Below are 13830 nucleotides of genomic sequence, written 5' to 3' on the forward strand. Positions count from 1 at the left end.
ACATCAGGGTGGCAAACTATGATTGCTAAATATTACTAGTAATCATAGCAGGGTGGTAAACCAGTCGCTTTTCTCATCTTTTCCCACATACTTTTTCTAATTTGATTATACTATTTCAATAACAGAAAACAATCAAATAAAAATAACTTAGGAAGTTAAAAACTGGAGGTGGCTTTGTAGACAGACTGTGCTTGCAAGATCTATTTTCTGCAACTTAGTATCAACCTTCTTTAAAAATGCCTTCAGCTAAGTTTTCACCTAGATCTATCAATGACGGCAGGGGCACTGCTCTAAGTGCAGAAAAATTTTTACAGAAAATGTAAATTCATTTTTAAAATTCTGTGTTACATTATTTCAGTCTTTTTACTCGTTGACTCCTTACAACACTCTTTAATCCACAGCCTGGTTTAGTGTGTCGTTGCAAAGCTGATGAGAGGAAGCAAGGAAAGCATTAGCAATATTTTGAAAAATCTGGTGCAAGCCAATTCGGAAGGAAAAATTCACATTTTTATTAACCAATTTAGTCACCACCCTCTGACATCAAGTTAAGCAACTAATAGAAAATATAACAATATTGTTAATCTCACAAAGTATATGGTAGTAAGTTCACAAACACTAAAACCCACACCAACTGAAAGTCTGTGTGGAAAGAGAAAAGAAAGAATTAAAATGGTGGACTTTACTACTCTATTAAAAAAAAAAAAGGCGTTTGGAAAGATAGAGCAGGGTGAAATGTGATTTACATGTTGAAAACAAAATGAAAACTAGGAGACTAGATAAGGTAAAGTTTTGGGAAGTATTTATACACATTTTTGCTTCATTCATAGCGGTGCAAGCAAAAGACCAGATGCAACACCTACAAGAACTTTGCAAGGTTATGGGTTACAAATCAGAGAATGACTAATCCAACTGACAGAGTTTGGAATATAACCAACATACCCATTGTTGGTTATATATCAAACTCATCTCTCATAATATTACTGCCTTTGTTTGTGTAAAAACCATTTTCCAAATGCTTTCACATAGTTGTCTCTGTTGATCCCTTCCTAAGTTCACAGAGGTAGGGGGTAACTATCTATACACAAAGCCAAGTTTATCATTAATAAGGGTACACACCAAAGCAGCTTTCTAACCATCCAATGTTCATTCTATTATACCACATTTCTTCCAATTGCTTTAATGTCTCCAAATTAAGTGATCCCCGTACACAATAGACATTCAATAATTATGTCATAAATGCATGAATTTTGATCTAAAAAAGTAAGTAAGATCAGAAGGAATGCAACTGAGGGTGCAGGTGCCCTATGCTTCATTAGTACACCACATGATCAACATACACATCATAATAATTAACTACAGCTTGACCCTCTCCAAGGTTTCTTGTTCCTACTTGCTGAAAGAAAAGGTCTCATTTATTCTAATGTAGCTGTGTCAAAGAATGGGAATTCTACTCTGAAAAAATATAATGCCTTCATCCTATTCGGAAGAACGGATATTGTCATGCCTAAGTGACAGACATAGCTCCTCAAAATTGAGAATAAGGTCAAATCCGATTTCAAAAACTAAAATTTTACTTCACACTAAGAGATTCAATGGGTAGGGGACAAACTTTAAGCTGTCCTCGATTTAGCCCCTGGGTGGGCTCAGGATGCCCACCTCTCCACAACCAAGTTAGAACAATTTCTTGATTCCTTGTTCTTACTGAAATAATAGATGGAGGGAGATAGTCTCCCTAGTAAATTGACCCTGGGGTTAAATCCTGAATGAGCTTCATTCCAATCTGGACATACAGATATATTTGTTTCAATAACCCCAATGTCCTTCAAATGTTCTATTGTAACAGTGCTATCAGTCAGTATACTAGCAAATTCTTAAAAAAAATTCTACTATTCTCTGAGTTTGGGGGACATTTCAAGCTGAACAGTGAAAATCATCATATTGTGTATACCTCTCCCATTGGAATTTTAGAGGGAGAGAGAGAATCATACAAAGAAGGTCTAAGGCCCCAAAAGGCAGATATTTCCCTGCAGGAAGTCTAGAAAGGCTTCAAGTACAGATACGATTTAGGATACTTCTGGGATGATAGACCTCCAGTATACCCAAAATGTGTTACACTCTTTACTTTTTTCTAAATAAGGAATGGGAGGGGCTGAGATGTTATTCAAAAGTTTAAGAACCACCTATCTATTGAAGTATACTCAAGTGTTTTTTTGTTTGTTTTTAAGCCACTCAGATTTCTACCTCCAACTCCAATGCCAGATCCCAATAAATACACCACACCGACCCTACCCCTCTCTCCAGCCATCTTCCTTGCGGTGAGGCTGCCATTATAGCCGGAATGTGCTACAATCCTCAAATCTGTTGGAGTAGGGAAAAAAACAAAACAGGACAATTTCAAGAACCAAGGTGAGGGGAGAGGAAGAAGGCTACATCCACAAAATCCTCTTATTAATATGTTTAACATTATTTCCAAATTAGGCTACACAGACATTGTATTTCTGTGGTTGTTGCTAAAGCATTAATGTGCTAACATGTATATGGTGAAAACAGTCTGTATTATTTTTATAACTCTGTTCTGGCATTTCTTCACGTTTGAACACACTGGGAACCTCAAAATATAAGCATATAGTCCAGGGATCCCCTCTCTACCTCTAAGAGGTCCTTTTTAGCATTGCTGGTCTAGTTTCTAGGATTGAGGCAATCATAAAGCCAAAACACCGGGCACTGAGAGTGGGGGCACTCATCTACATGTCAAAGTAAACTTTTAAAAGGAGTGCTTAAAGGATTAAAACTGTAGTCTATAAAATATAAATTTATTCTATTTCTGGGACGTCTGCCAGCAAAACATGTAAGTCCTAGAAAATCCACAGCAACAGTCAACAGAAGACTTGAGCTGCTAGTTGTGGGACCTCAAGCAACTCCCTCAACTTCTCTGGGCCTCTATTGCCTCAAATGTCTTAAAAAAGGGGACTCAACCAGCTAGCTAGTCCATTTAAGGTCCCTTTCAGTTTTAAAATCTCTTTCGTCAATAATTATAGAATACTAAAAGTTACATTCAATACATAAATGTCTACTAATTTCAAAAAACAAAGAACAAATGAAGCGCAAATGTAATGTTTAAACATTAAGAAAGATCTCATAATAATTGTAGGGTGTCATAAAAATAGTCCCTTTGGCTTGGCTGTCACTTGCTTCAAATAAAGCCTGAGCCATGGGAAAACTATTTTAACACTCTGAGAAGATTAAATGGTTAATCCACTGGGAAACCAAATTCAAAGACAGAATTCACAAATCCGCTCCCCAGAGAGAAGCACTGGAAATAACAAACATTCATTCTATTATGAATAAAGTTATCCTAATGTTACACTGAATACAAATACTTTCTATCATCTAGCGTGCATTTTCATCAATAGGTTTTCCTTCCTAATCTGAAACTCAGATAAAGGTCTTGTCTAATATTGACAGAAAACAGCCATTTATAAGTCAGGGTCACACAGGTGAGTCATAACATCTCTTGGGGGAAAGCATCCACAATAACAGATATTTCAAGTTCACTGCTTTGAAGAGAAATTGATGAGAACTGGAAGATTGGACAGATTATGAAATTAACTACGATAATTTCTGCTTTCATGGATTCACTAAACTGGAATTTCTAGTGCATCATTTACTACCCCATAATTATGCATCAAAATATTAACCAACTGGCAGGTCAGAGGGTAAGAGCTCAAGGGGTAGTAATAATTAGACATGAAACCTGAGCTTCCAGTGGAATTCCACATAACAATCAGGTCTACCACACTTTATAAACTTCATAAACCTTATCTGAAGAAAAAATATCAACTCATATTCAAATAATTTCATTGACTTTCAGTTCACATCATCCACAGGTTCCTTATTCTCCTAGCTTTCATTTCCCTTACTTCACGATCCAAATACAAAGACATACAAGTAGGGCATGTATGTTATATCGCACATACATATAAATAATATCCTTCTAATGCACAAGCTTTGGAGTTCAATTTTTGTATGAAATATGCTTGGAAGCAGGGCACACTTTTTGTTTTTTAAATCACTATTCTTGAGGCAACATATGAACTTAAAAGATGCTGTTTAGAAAGAAGGGAGAAATAAAAACTAAGCTGCAACAATTACTTTAATTTCTAGTTTGTTCTGTTGATACATTTTTGTTAGGACCAAGGTAGTTTGTGCATTTAAACAGCCTCACACTGCTAGAGCTAAGCTCCATAAAAGCAAGGACCATGTTTCTCATGTGTGCTGTATATCCTCAGTGGTAGGAGAGAACCCATCACATAAGTAGGCATGTAATAAATATTTGATGCATGAAGGAAGGAGGAAATAAATAAATGACCAAACAGCAGGTAACCATCTACTTCCATCAAATATTTCTAAAAGTCTTGCCTCTACATTTTCTAAACATTAAATTGTTTCAAATAATTTACCTCACATGTATATTCAAGTTTCAGCTGAAAAATCCTTATTAAATTGAAATTAGCATGTGAAATATTTTGAAAACATTTGGAAATATTTTTAAGAACACAGAAATAGGTCGCAGAAGCCTGAGTTTGAGTTCCAATTCTGGTATTTAGGGGCTGAGAAACCTTGAAGAGGTCACCAAGTATCTCTGAGACTCAATTTTTCATCTGTAAAATAGGAATAACATCTGTCCAGCCCACCTCATAGGGTTTTAGTGTAGATGTGTAGATTAAATAAAATATTGCGTACTTGTATCATAGCCAGAATTGAACAGAGAGACCACAAAAGCCTAAATGTTTCCTCTTAAGTAACAACAGTACCCACAGTAAACATACTGTGGGAAAATCAAGTTTGAAATGTTAAAATAGTTCCTTTCTATCAATATGGAGGCACCATTAGTACCAACAGTTTGGCTAACAAGCAAAAAAAATCACATATTTAATAGATTGTATATGGGAAGTTCTTATAACCTTGAATTGCCATCTCAGCATGAGTAAAAAGAAAAGTTGGGGGAGGACACATTGCAAATCAGAGCTAAAACAGAGCTTCTGGCTGTCCAATCAGCACTTAAGCTAGACGAGCAATGTCACTTCTTTAAAGTGCTGCAAGAAGGTGAAAACTCAGCAAATTAGACAACATTACACACTAATCCAAACCCACTGTCAAGGATACGCACTGTTCTCTGCCAAAGCCAAGCAAAGAAATCTTAGCTCACAACCACACACATAATGACATGAAAACACAATTGTTCTTTCTGTATCTCCATTTTCTTTCAGCTCTTGACATATTTTGCAAGCTAAAAATCTTGGGAAAAAATGTTCAAATGTTATGTCAGCATTCAGACAGGGGAAGCATGAGCTGCCCATTCTCCTTGCTTGGTCTCACAGCAGACACCTTGTAATAAACATTGTACTTTCCTTCACATCACTTCATAAAGTCTTAGATTTAGAATTAGAAATGTTTAATTGAGTTTATTATTTCAAATTAACAGAATAGTTCAATTCAATATATTTATATAATAAGAACAGAATATACACTACATTGCTCATTTTTGTAGATGACATCTATCAACTTACCACATTTTCTAGGAAGTTGACTACTATACTGAGTCTATAAGCAAAAACTTTCTACATCTATGCATCCAGAGGAAAAAAATGTTGCTATTAAATCAAATATTACATGTATGTGTGTGTGTGTGTGTGTGTGTGAACGTGTGTGTTTGTACATGTATATATAACCACTCTAAAAACAGACCCCCAATATTTTGGAATTTTCTGGATCTAAAGGTAGGGTTAGTCTATGATGTGGCTGTGAACAGTTTTATTCTACATCTTTTCCTCACATTTTTTTAAACTGCAGAGCAGTACTGTCCAATAGAAGCACAATGGGAGCAACATTATATTTAATTTTAAAATTTCTGATAGCCATATTTTTAAAAAGGAAGAAATAGATGAAATTTTTAAAAATATTTTAACTCAATGTATCAAATACTATCATTTTAACATGTAATCAATCCAAAGATTATTGATATATTTACATTCTTTCTTCATACTGAGGCTTGAAAATCTAATACATATAAAATCTAATACACTGACAATACATGTCAGTGTAATATATATATATATATAAGGATGACATTTTCATCAGAAATACTTTATAAGTATTTTGATTTCATAAACTTCACAGTTAAAAAATGGATCCACATAACCACATTGTTCCAAGCATACTTAAAAGTTTTCCAAAACTAAATGAAGGACCAGTTTTTCTTTCTTTCTTTTTTTTTTTTTTTTGCCTTTATTTTATTTTTTTTTTAATTGAGTTATAGTCAGTTTACAATGCTGTGTCAATTTCTGGCATATAGCACAATTTTTCAGTCATACATGAATATACATATATTCATTTTCATATTCTTTTTCCCCCTGAGCTACCACAAGATCTTGTATGTTTCCCTGTGCTATACAGTATAAGCTTGTTTATCTATTCCATATATACCTGTCAGTATCTACCAATCTCAAACTCTCATTCTGTCCCTTCCCACAAGACCAGTTTTTAAATTTAAATTTAAATTAATTAAAATTAAATAAAATTTAAAATTTAGTTCCTCAGTAGTGTTGCAACCAAGCAGAAACCTGCAGGGCCTTCCTGGGAATAGACACCACCACTCCCCCTACATACACCCCTCCCCCACTACCCCCTCACCTCTTCAGGTCCCTACCTCGTTTGTAGAAAAGTTTTAGCTTCCAAGGTTCCAAAGAGCAAATTTAATCAGACAAATGCAGGCACAAAGGGAAACAGTCAAGCAAGACAAAATAACAGTTTAGCCATAAAACAAAGTCAAGGGCCCTTAGTTCCTCCTCAAGGACTATAAATAATATTCCAAGCCATATTCCTGAGTGGTTTTAACTCTACTAAACCCCCACAAGGTATAAACGTTAACTGCATGCTGACCACAAGCAGGTAGACTACAGACCAGCTGGAACCAGAGGGTGGATTATGTTAACCCCCGAAATACCTCTCTGTTACCTCACCACAACCAATCAGAAATATCCGTAAGCTGATCGCATAACCTATGACCTGCTCTCTCACCTCGCCCTTTAAAAGCCCTTCCCTGAAAGCCATCAGGGAGTTCTGGTCTTTTGAGCAAAAGCTGCCCATTCACCTTGCTTGGCCCCACGTGGGCGCCTGACAATAAACTGTACTTAACTTCACCACAACTCAGGGTCAGTAGACTGGCTTTGCTGTGCATTGGGTGAGTGGAACCAAGTTTGTTTCAGTTACAGCATTAATCGTAATTTAAGTGTGGCCTCCTAGGGTTGGATAGCAGGGCTGTCATCTAAATTCACATCTACCACAAAGACAGATACCCCTCAGAACACCTTCACATATACTCTGCCAAAAGGCATTTTCAGACATTGAATTTAAAGTGTTCTCCCTAAGTGAGAAACTTTCTGTTTAACTTCTTTTCCCCAAAGCCTTATATGACCCATGCACTTATTTTGAGAAACCTAAAATAGAGTCATCAGCTTTAACATACTGATGAGCCTCCGCATCTAATAAAACACAAGGCCCTCTAGGACACTGTGTGAATTTACACAAGTAGAGTCAACTCTATATTACTTGTTATCACATTGTTCATGGAAGGGGAAAAGTAGGTCAAATGCCCTGCTGATTTGTGTCTAAGTGTTGATTTTTTTTTTTCCCCTGCTGATGAAGCTTATCACAAACTAGAAGCTAGGACTGGAGGTCAAAGGGGAGATGTAAAAATCTGAGGAAATAGTTTAGAGTAAATTCAGTTTCCCCCTTTCTGAGCTCTGGCTTTTCTAGGAATACCAAGGTATAAATACCCTGTCAAAGCCATTCATTTGTAATTGAACTGGTGCAGAACCAGGAAGAGGCAAGTAACCTTGAGCTAAGTAAAGCTTTGAGATGCCTGTTGTTACCGCTCACCTATATAGATTTAATGGTTAAGAACCCAAGCTGTAGAGTCAAGCTATCTGGTTTGGAACTTTGTTTCAGCCACTTGCTACCAGTCTAACTTGGAGAAGGTTACTTAATCTTTCTGCATCTAATCTGTAAAATGGCCATAATAATAATAGGACCAAACTCAAAATTGGTATGAGAAATAAACGCAATTTCACAGAATACAAAACATCTTAACGCTCAGCACTGACCCTGGCACATACTGTGTGTCCAATAATTTTTGCTATTTTTAGCTCAGAAATGAGGACAAAAGAGATGGGACTATATGTTCAATAAATATTTGTTGTAAATGAAAATATACGTACACATATTTTATAAATCCCAAAGTGCTATCTATGTAAGATATTTTTATCCTATGCAAATTAAGTTTAGAGTGAATCTACTCAGACAACGTACGTAATGGGGGAAAAAAATAGGTCTTAACAATGTGGCTCACTTTACGTTTTTTATAAAGCCTTTCCCGAACAATCAGACTCACACATATTCCGTTTAAAAACAAAAATAACATGCATACCAAAACCAAATGTAAGTTATTTACCTGTCAACATTACTTTAAAGTTATCCATGACTCTGCTCATCTTAACTGTAAGCAGCATTAGATTTAATAGCATGGCCCAAAAAATTGCCCTGTGATATTCTAGAGAATTCACAGATAAAAATATTAACTCTCTAACAACAGTTTCTCTCATAGCCAAATTTTCTGTTTTCATTACTGTTTTATGCTCCTTCTTCACTGTCTTTGACTAGATCTGCTAACTAACAAAACTGCCTCTTACTGGGTTTCCTCTCTTTCTCCTTCCCTTTCTTCTGCCACGGTACAGTCACTAATAAGTATTTAAAGACCAGAAGAGAGGTAGTAGCACTAAACAGGAGAAACAAACTAATCCAACAATTGGATAAACAGCCTTGGAATAACCAAGAAGGCCAAACTGAAACTTCAAGCTTTATAACAGGCGATTCTAAATAGTCATAAAAATGTCACCTCCATAGGTGGTCATCTGTAGAGGGAATGAAAAAAAAAAAAACTTTAAAATTCATTTTATTCTTTAGATTGATTAAAGATACAAAGTATATATAAAACTATCATTTCTACACCTCACCAACATTTGTCACTAAATTAACTATAGAAATGCTGACGGGATAAGATTTTTAAAAATCACTTCTCAGAAAGACCACAAGGGTGGAGAATTTTTAAAAAAATAATTTCTCAGAGGTCAGATTCTTTTTATAATCCTGAACGTATACATAACGAGAAGCAAATTCAGAGCAGACCATCGGAGCTGTAAAAGCGACGCACTTATCCTACCATGAATGCTTCATTAATATTTCAGGGATGATGTTGCAATTTTCCATGAGCAACTGTCAGAGCTCTGCTTCTTGATATGCATCAAAACCATCCAAATTACATCCAATAGTCGTGTATCTCTCCTTGACCGAATTACAATTTTGATTGTAAGTCTCTAGTATTTCGAGACTCACACCCCGGAATATGTAATTTTCTATTGTAACCACCCTGCTTTAACCTTAGGATGTTTCATCCAGTCACCCAATTAACCCTTCCCCTCAAGTTCTCTTCCTTTTACGGACCTAGTACCATTGAATTTTCCCTTAAATATAATGTCTCTTCCAACGCTAGAAATGTCTGCGAAACCCGCACGCTGGTGCCATCTGGTCCACGGTGGGTCACCAGACAGACGTCTATGCGCAGACATCAGACCCCCGGCCTCTGCAAGCGCAGTGCTGAGGCTTTGTCTCCCGCCTCCGGAGACCGGAGTTGCAAGCACACGTAAGACAGTCACTCTTCAAATGTGTGGAAAAAACACCACAGCCCAGGAGAGAGGCAGCTCCTCCGGGCAAAGCCGGACAGGCCGTCGCCCGAGGCGGCCAAACCTGAGGCAACTGTCCCGCGGGTGCGCGACCCAGCGGGGGCGGGCGGCGACGGTTCCTCCCGCGGGTGAGTCAGGGCGCCCCCGGGACCGGGCGCCGCGCGGCCGCCGGCCACCTGCAGACAAACGCCCGGGGCATGAGGGCGCGGGCTCTCCCCGCGAGCACCCGGGCCGCCGGGGCCCGCTGTCTCGGCTCCCCACCACCGGGCCCCCGCCGGGCCGCCCCTCAGGTCCCCGCAGCCCGCAGCCCGCAGCCCGCCCGCCGGCGCCGCGTCGGCCCTCACCTGACAGCCACCCGCACCGAGCTCTCGTCCGGGGCGCCCCACATGCCGGCGGCGAGCCACGGCCGGGCCCCTGGGCCTCTGCACTGCACAGCTGAGGCGCCGCCGGCGCTCGGGCGCGGGAGACTGGAGCAGCAGGGGGCGGCCGGCTCACCTCCGCCGCGCTCCAGCCATGTTGGGCGACTGAATGGAAAGGTGGCGGCGGCGCTGAGGCAGGAGCGGGAGGGGGAGGAGAAGGAGGAGGTGATTCACCGCTCGCGGGCGCCCGCCCCTTCTCCCCTGCTCAGCCCCCTGGACTGGGGCGGGGACGAGCGCGGCGGCGGCGGCGGCGGCGGCGGCCGCGGCGGCCTCCAGTCCGGCCGCTGAGGGCGCCCTGCCCCCTCCGCTGGGGACGCGGCCTGCCGGGGGCCGGGACACGCGCTCCACGCCCGCCCGGGCTCTGCCCGCTCGCGACCGGCCCCGCACTGCGTCAGCGGCCGCCGCGCTGCCCGGCCTGCGCCCCGCCCCGCCCCGCCCCGTGCTCGGCGGGCACTGCCAGGCGCTGCCGGCCCCGGGGCCCGCGGGGGAGGGATGCTGGCCGCGAGCTGCCCACGCCCGCGGGCGACGAGCCGTGCGCCTCTGTGAGATCGCCCTCCTGCAGCCTGTCTTTTTCTAAATGCAAAGCTTGATCCACCAGCGCAGCGCCAGCAGCCAGCCAGCTGCTGCCCTGGCTCGCCTTTGTTTCCAGCCAAAGCTCATTGTCCTCTCTCCAGCCTGGACTTTGACCCCCTTCCCCAGGCCCCCTCTGAACGCCCTGCTTCCCAGGAGCCAGTCATTCATACTAAACCGGCTCCCCAGCTTGGCTACAGTCTCTGAGCAGCTGGGCTTTTCTGCAGCCCGTCGCCCATCTACCAGCCCGTGTGGGATATGGAAATGATCGACTCGAGATTCTTGAATGCCTTTCTGTTCAATCATTTGCACACTGGTAAATGAACTGCGCCCTGGTACTGTCAAGAGTCCCAAGAACTGAATAAGCACCGAGATCTGCTGTAGAGTAAGTAAATCCCTCTCAACTGGCGTTCAGAAAGCGCCTCCCAAGCCGAGATTCTGTCAACATTGACCCACTGTGGTTCCTGCTGGTGGTTATTGTGCTTCCCGTGCCTTGAGACAGCTCTGTGGGAACAGCCTTTATTAGCTTTGCCACAGAGGATCTTTTGTGGGCTGCCCCATACGTTTCTCTAAATAAACATGCAGGTTCATACAAAACAGTATAATCCATTAAATGGCACTATCCAAATAAAGACACTGCCCCAAATACCTACAGTCAAGAATCTGCACACCTAATCATCCTTGTCAGCAGAGACACGGCAGTGTTGGTTGGAGGAGGCAGCGCACATTGGGACAAACGAGAAGTGTTTAATGATCTTAAGTAGTTTTAAATTTATTCCTCCCGTTAACCTCAATATTCCTGAGCCTTAACAGACACATAACTGGGAGGTAAAGAGGGCAAAGATGGGTACTATTTTCTTCAGATCAAATTAGTGGCGAAGCTCTCCCATGGCTGCCCTCTGGAGAGCCTCCTCTCTCCTCAGTGTCTGTCTATCAACAAATCAGAATACTATTTCCTCCCCGCCTGGCAGGCCCACCACTGGGTGGATCTGGATTGACCACCTTGCTTCTTGGATTGATAAAAGCAACAAGGAAGGCAAGTAAAGCCAAGCACACTTAACAAGAAGACTAAAGAGAAATACATATAACTTCAGACATGTTTTTTAATTATAATTTAAAATAGTACCAGTACATGTTCTGTGTCACTAGGAGCTGTCATAAACACACATGCCACCAGGAGCCAGGCAGGTAACTTAAGTGAGTGAAGCAGGCAAGGTGAGGACAGCGATAAAATAGAGAGGAACACAGGCCTCTTGCAAAGGCGGTGGCCCTTCTCGGCCCTGGCCTGCTGGAATGCAGACCCAAAGCTGCCAGGCTCTTTGTTTGTTTGCTGTATGTGTGTTACTTCTCAAGAGATAGAGAAAAGTTAGACTTTTATGTGAAAATTCCTTAGTTTTAAACATCAGTAACTAATTCAGCACCATATTTACATTCCGTGTAAACCAACCTACCACGCAAACCAATCAAAATTGGTCTCAGGCCAACTTCAGTCCCAAGCCATCAGTCTGGAACTTCTGGCCAAAACATTAGCACCCATAATAGCATGTTGTACATGGGTTCAGGAAGAGGTAATGTAAACATTCAAATTCATATTGATGACTGAGTATAATTCGCCCAAATTTCAACATTTATAAATCAATTGTATATATTATATTTACTACAGATTTCTCATGGCTGCTATAACCCTTTTCCTTATGGCTCATCTAATTAATTATCTTAAGTTGAAGAAAACCGAGGACAGAGCTTTTAGTGTAAGAGTGGTTTAAATCCTATCCTAATATTCACTCAATAAATACTTGATAAGTCATTGCAATATACAAACAATGCTGGACACCAATGATTCAGAGAGAATTAAGACCATCATTATCTTACCGCCTAGTTCAAGGGGACACATTTGAAAATCTATACGTACAATAATAGAAATTATGACAAGAGAATGATGAATTCCATCTGGAAGGGTGAGAAATTCTTCAGATCTGTGCCATTCTGGATGATCCCCCTGAATCCACTCTTGCCTCCACACTGTGGAGGAGTGACCTTTTGAAGCATAAGTCATTTATGGTATTCCTCTGCCTGAAATTTCCAAACTCTAACCTTATCTTTTGCCACTCCAAGTCTTAACCACTACTTTGGTGAAACTTGCCCTCTTTTTGTTCTTGAAAACATAAAGTTCATTCTTGCCTGAGGATGTTTGCACTAGCTAGTCCCTGTACCTGGAATGTTCTTTCCCTGGATCATCCCATGGTTGTTGGCTCCTTTCGGTCTTTTAGATATCAGTTTAAATGACATCTCAGAGAGATTTCTCCTGATAATTCAATCTAAAGTAGCACTTAAGCTCTCATGATTTGCATGGCCCAGTGCAAAGTGAAAATGCAGATGTCTTGTTAGAAAAGCAATATAATAATGTCGTTAAAGATATTAAAATATAAAACTATTTCCTTTCTTCTGAGCTCTCCCACTCAACTTGTCATGGTGTTTTTTTACTTGCTATTTAATCTCATTTTCCATAAAGAAAAATTAAACTGTTTAATTATTGGTTTAATTGCATCATTCATCTTTCTTTTGTTCAATGCCAGTTTCGAGGATGACTAGAAAAGCACTGAACTCATACATGGGATTATAAATTATACAATTTCTGTTGTGTAGTTCATACATACATGCGAACTGGATTCTTAACCAAACTGTGGAAACATTATGCAAAACTAACTCAGCTGTTTTTAATTCATTTCTTGATCCACCTACATTCTATGAGCACTTCCTCACCTTTGGCTTACAGATGAGTGAGGAAGAACTGAAAGGGAGAGGAACTGTCTTTCCTATGCTTGCCTTTCCTTTATGTAAATCATCTTCAGAGGCAGCTTTTGGTAGCTACAAGGAAGTAATACTTAATAAGATAGGGTTGTTTGATCATTGTGTTTCTTAAAATACCATTAGCTTCTTTTGCATTTGAAGCAAGTTCTGATTTGAGGGAAACGTGGCCTCCCACGGCGTCAGCATCCCTGCGTAGTCAGTTGTAGGCATAACATGTCTACCACGTACTG

General features: G+C 40.6%; 1 protein-coding gene across 17 annotated transcripts in view; it reads right to left on the reverse strand.

The window, feature by feature from the left end:
• The window catches only part of KIF21A (kinesin family member 21A), a 139357-nt gene extending 128772 nt beyond the window's left edge, over positions 1 to 10585 (reverse strand). For 16 of the 17 annotated variants that reach the window (XM_064491764.1, XM_064491770.1, XM_031462753.2 and 13 more), the window contains exon 1: positions 10145 to 10585. In XM_064491764.1, the coding sequence (XP_064347834.1) occupies positions 10145 to 10188 (44 nt within the window). In that variant the 5' untranslated portion in view covers positions 10189 to 10585. The remainder of the gene's footprint in view (positions 1 to 10144) is intronic. The other variant, XM_031462754.2, reaches the window with a different exon arrangement.
• Positions 10586 to 13830: the final 3245 nt, after the last annotated feature.

This window comes from Camelus dromedarius, chromosome 11, assembly GCF_036321535.1.
Source record: "Camelus dromedarius isolate mCamDro1 chromosome 11, mCamDro1.pat, whole genome shotgun sequence".
Lineage (NCBI taxonomy): Eukaryota > Metazoa > Chordata > Mammalia > Artiodactyla > Camelidae > Camelus > Camelus dromedarius.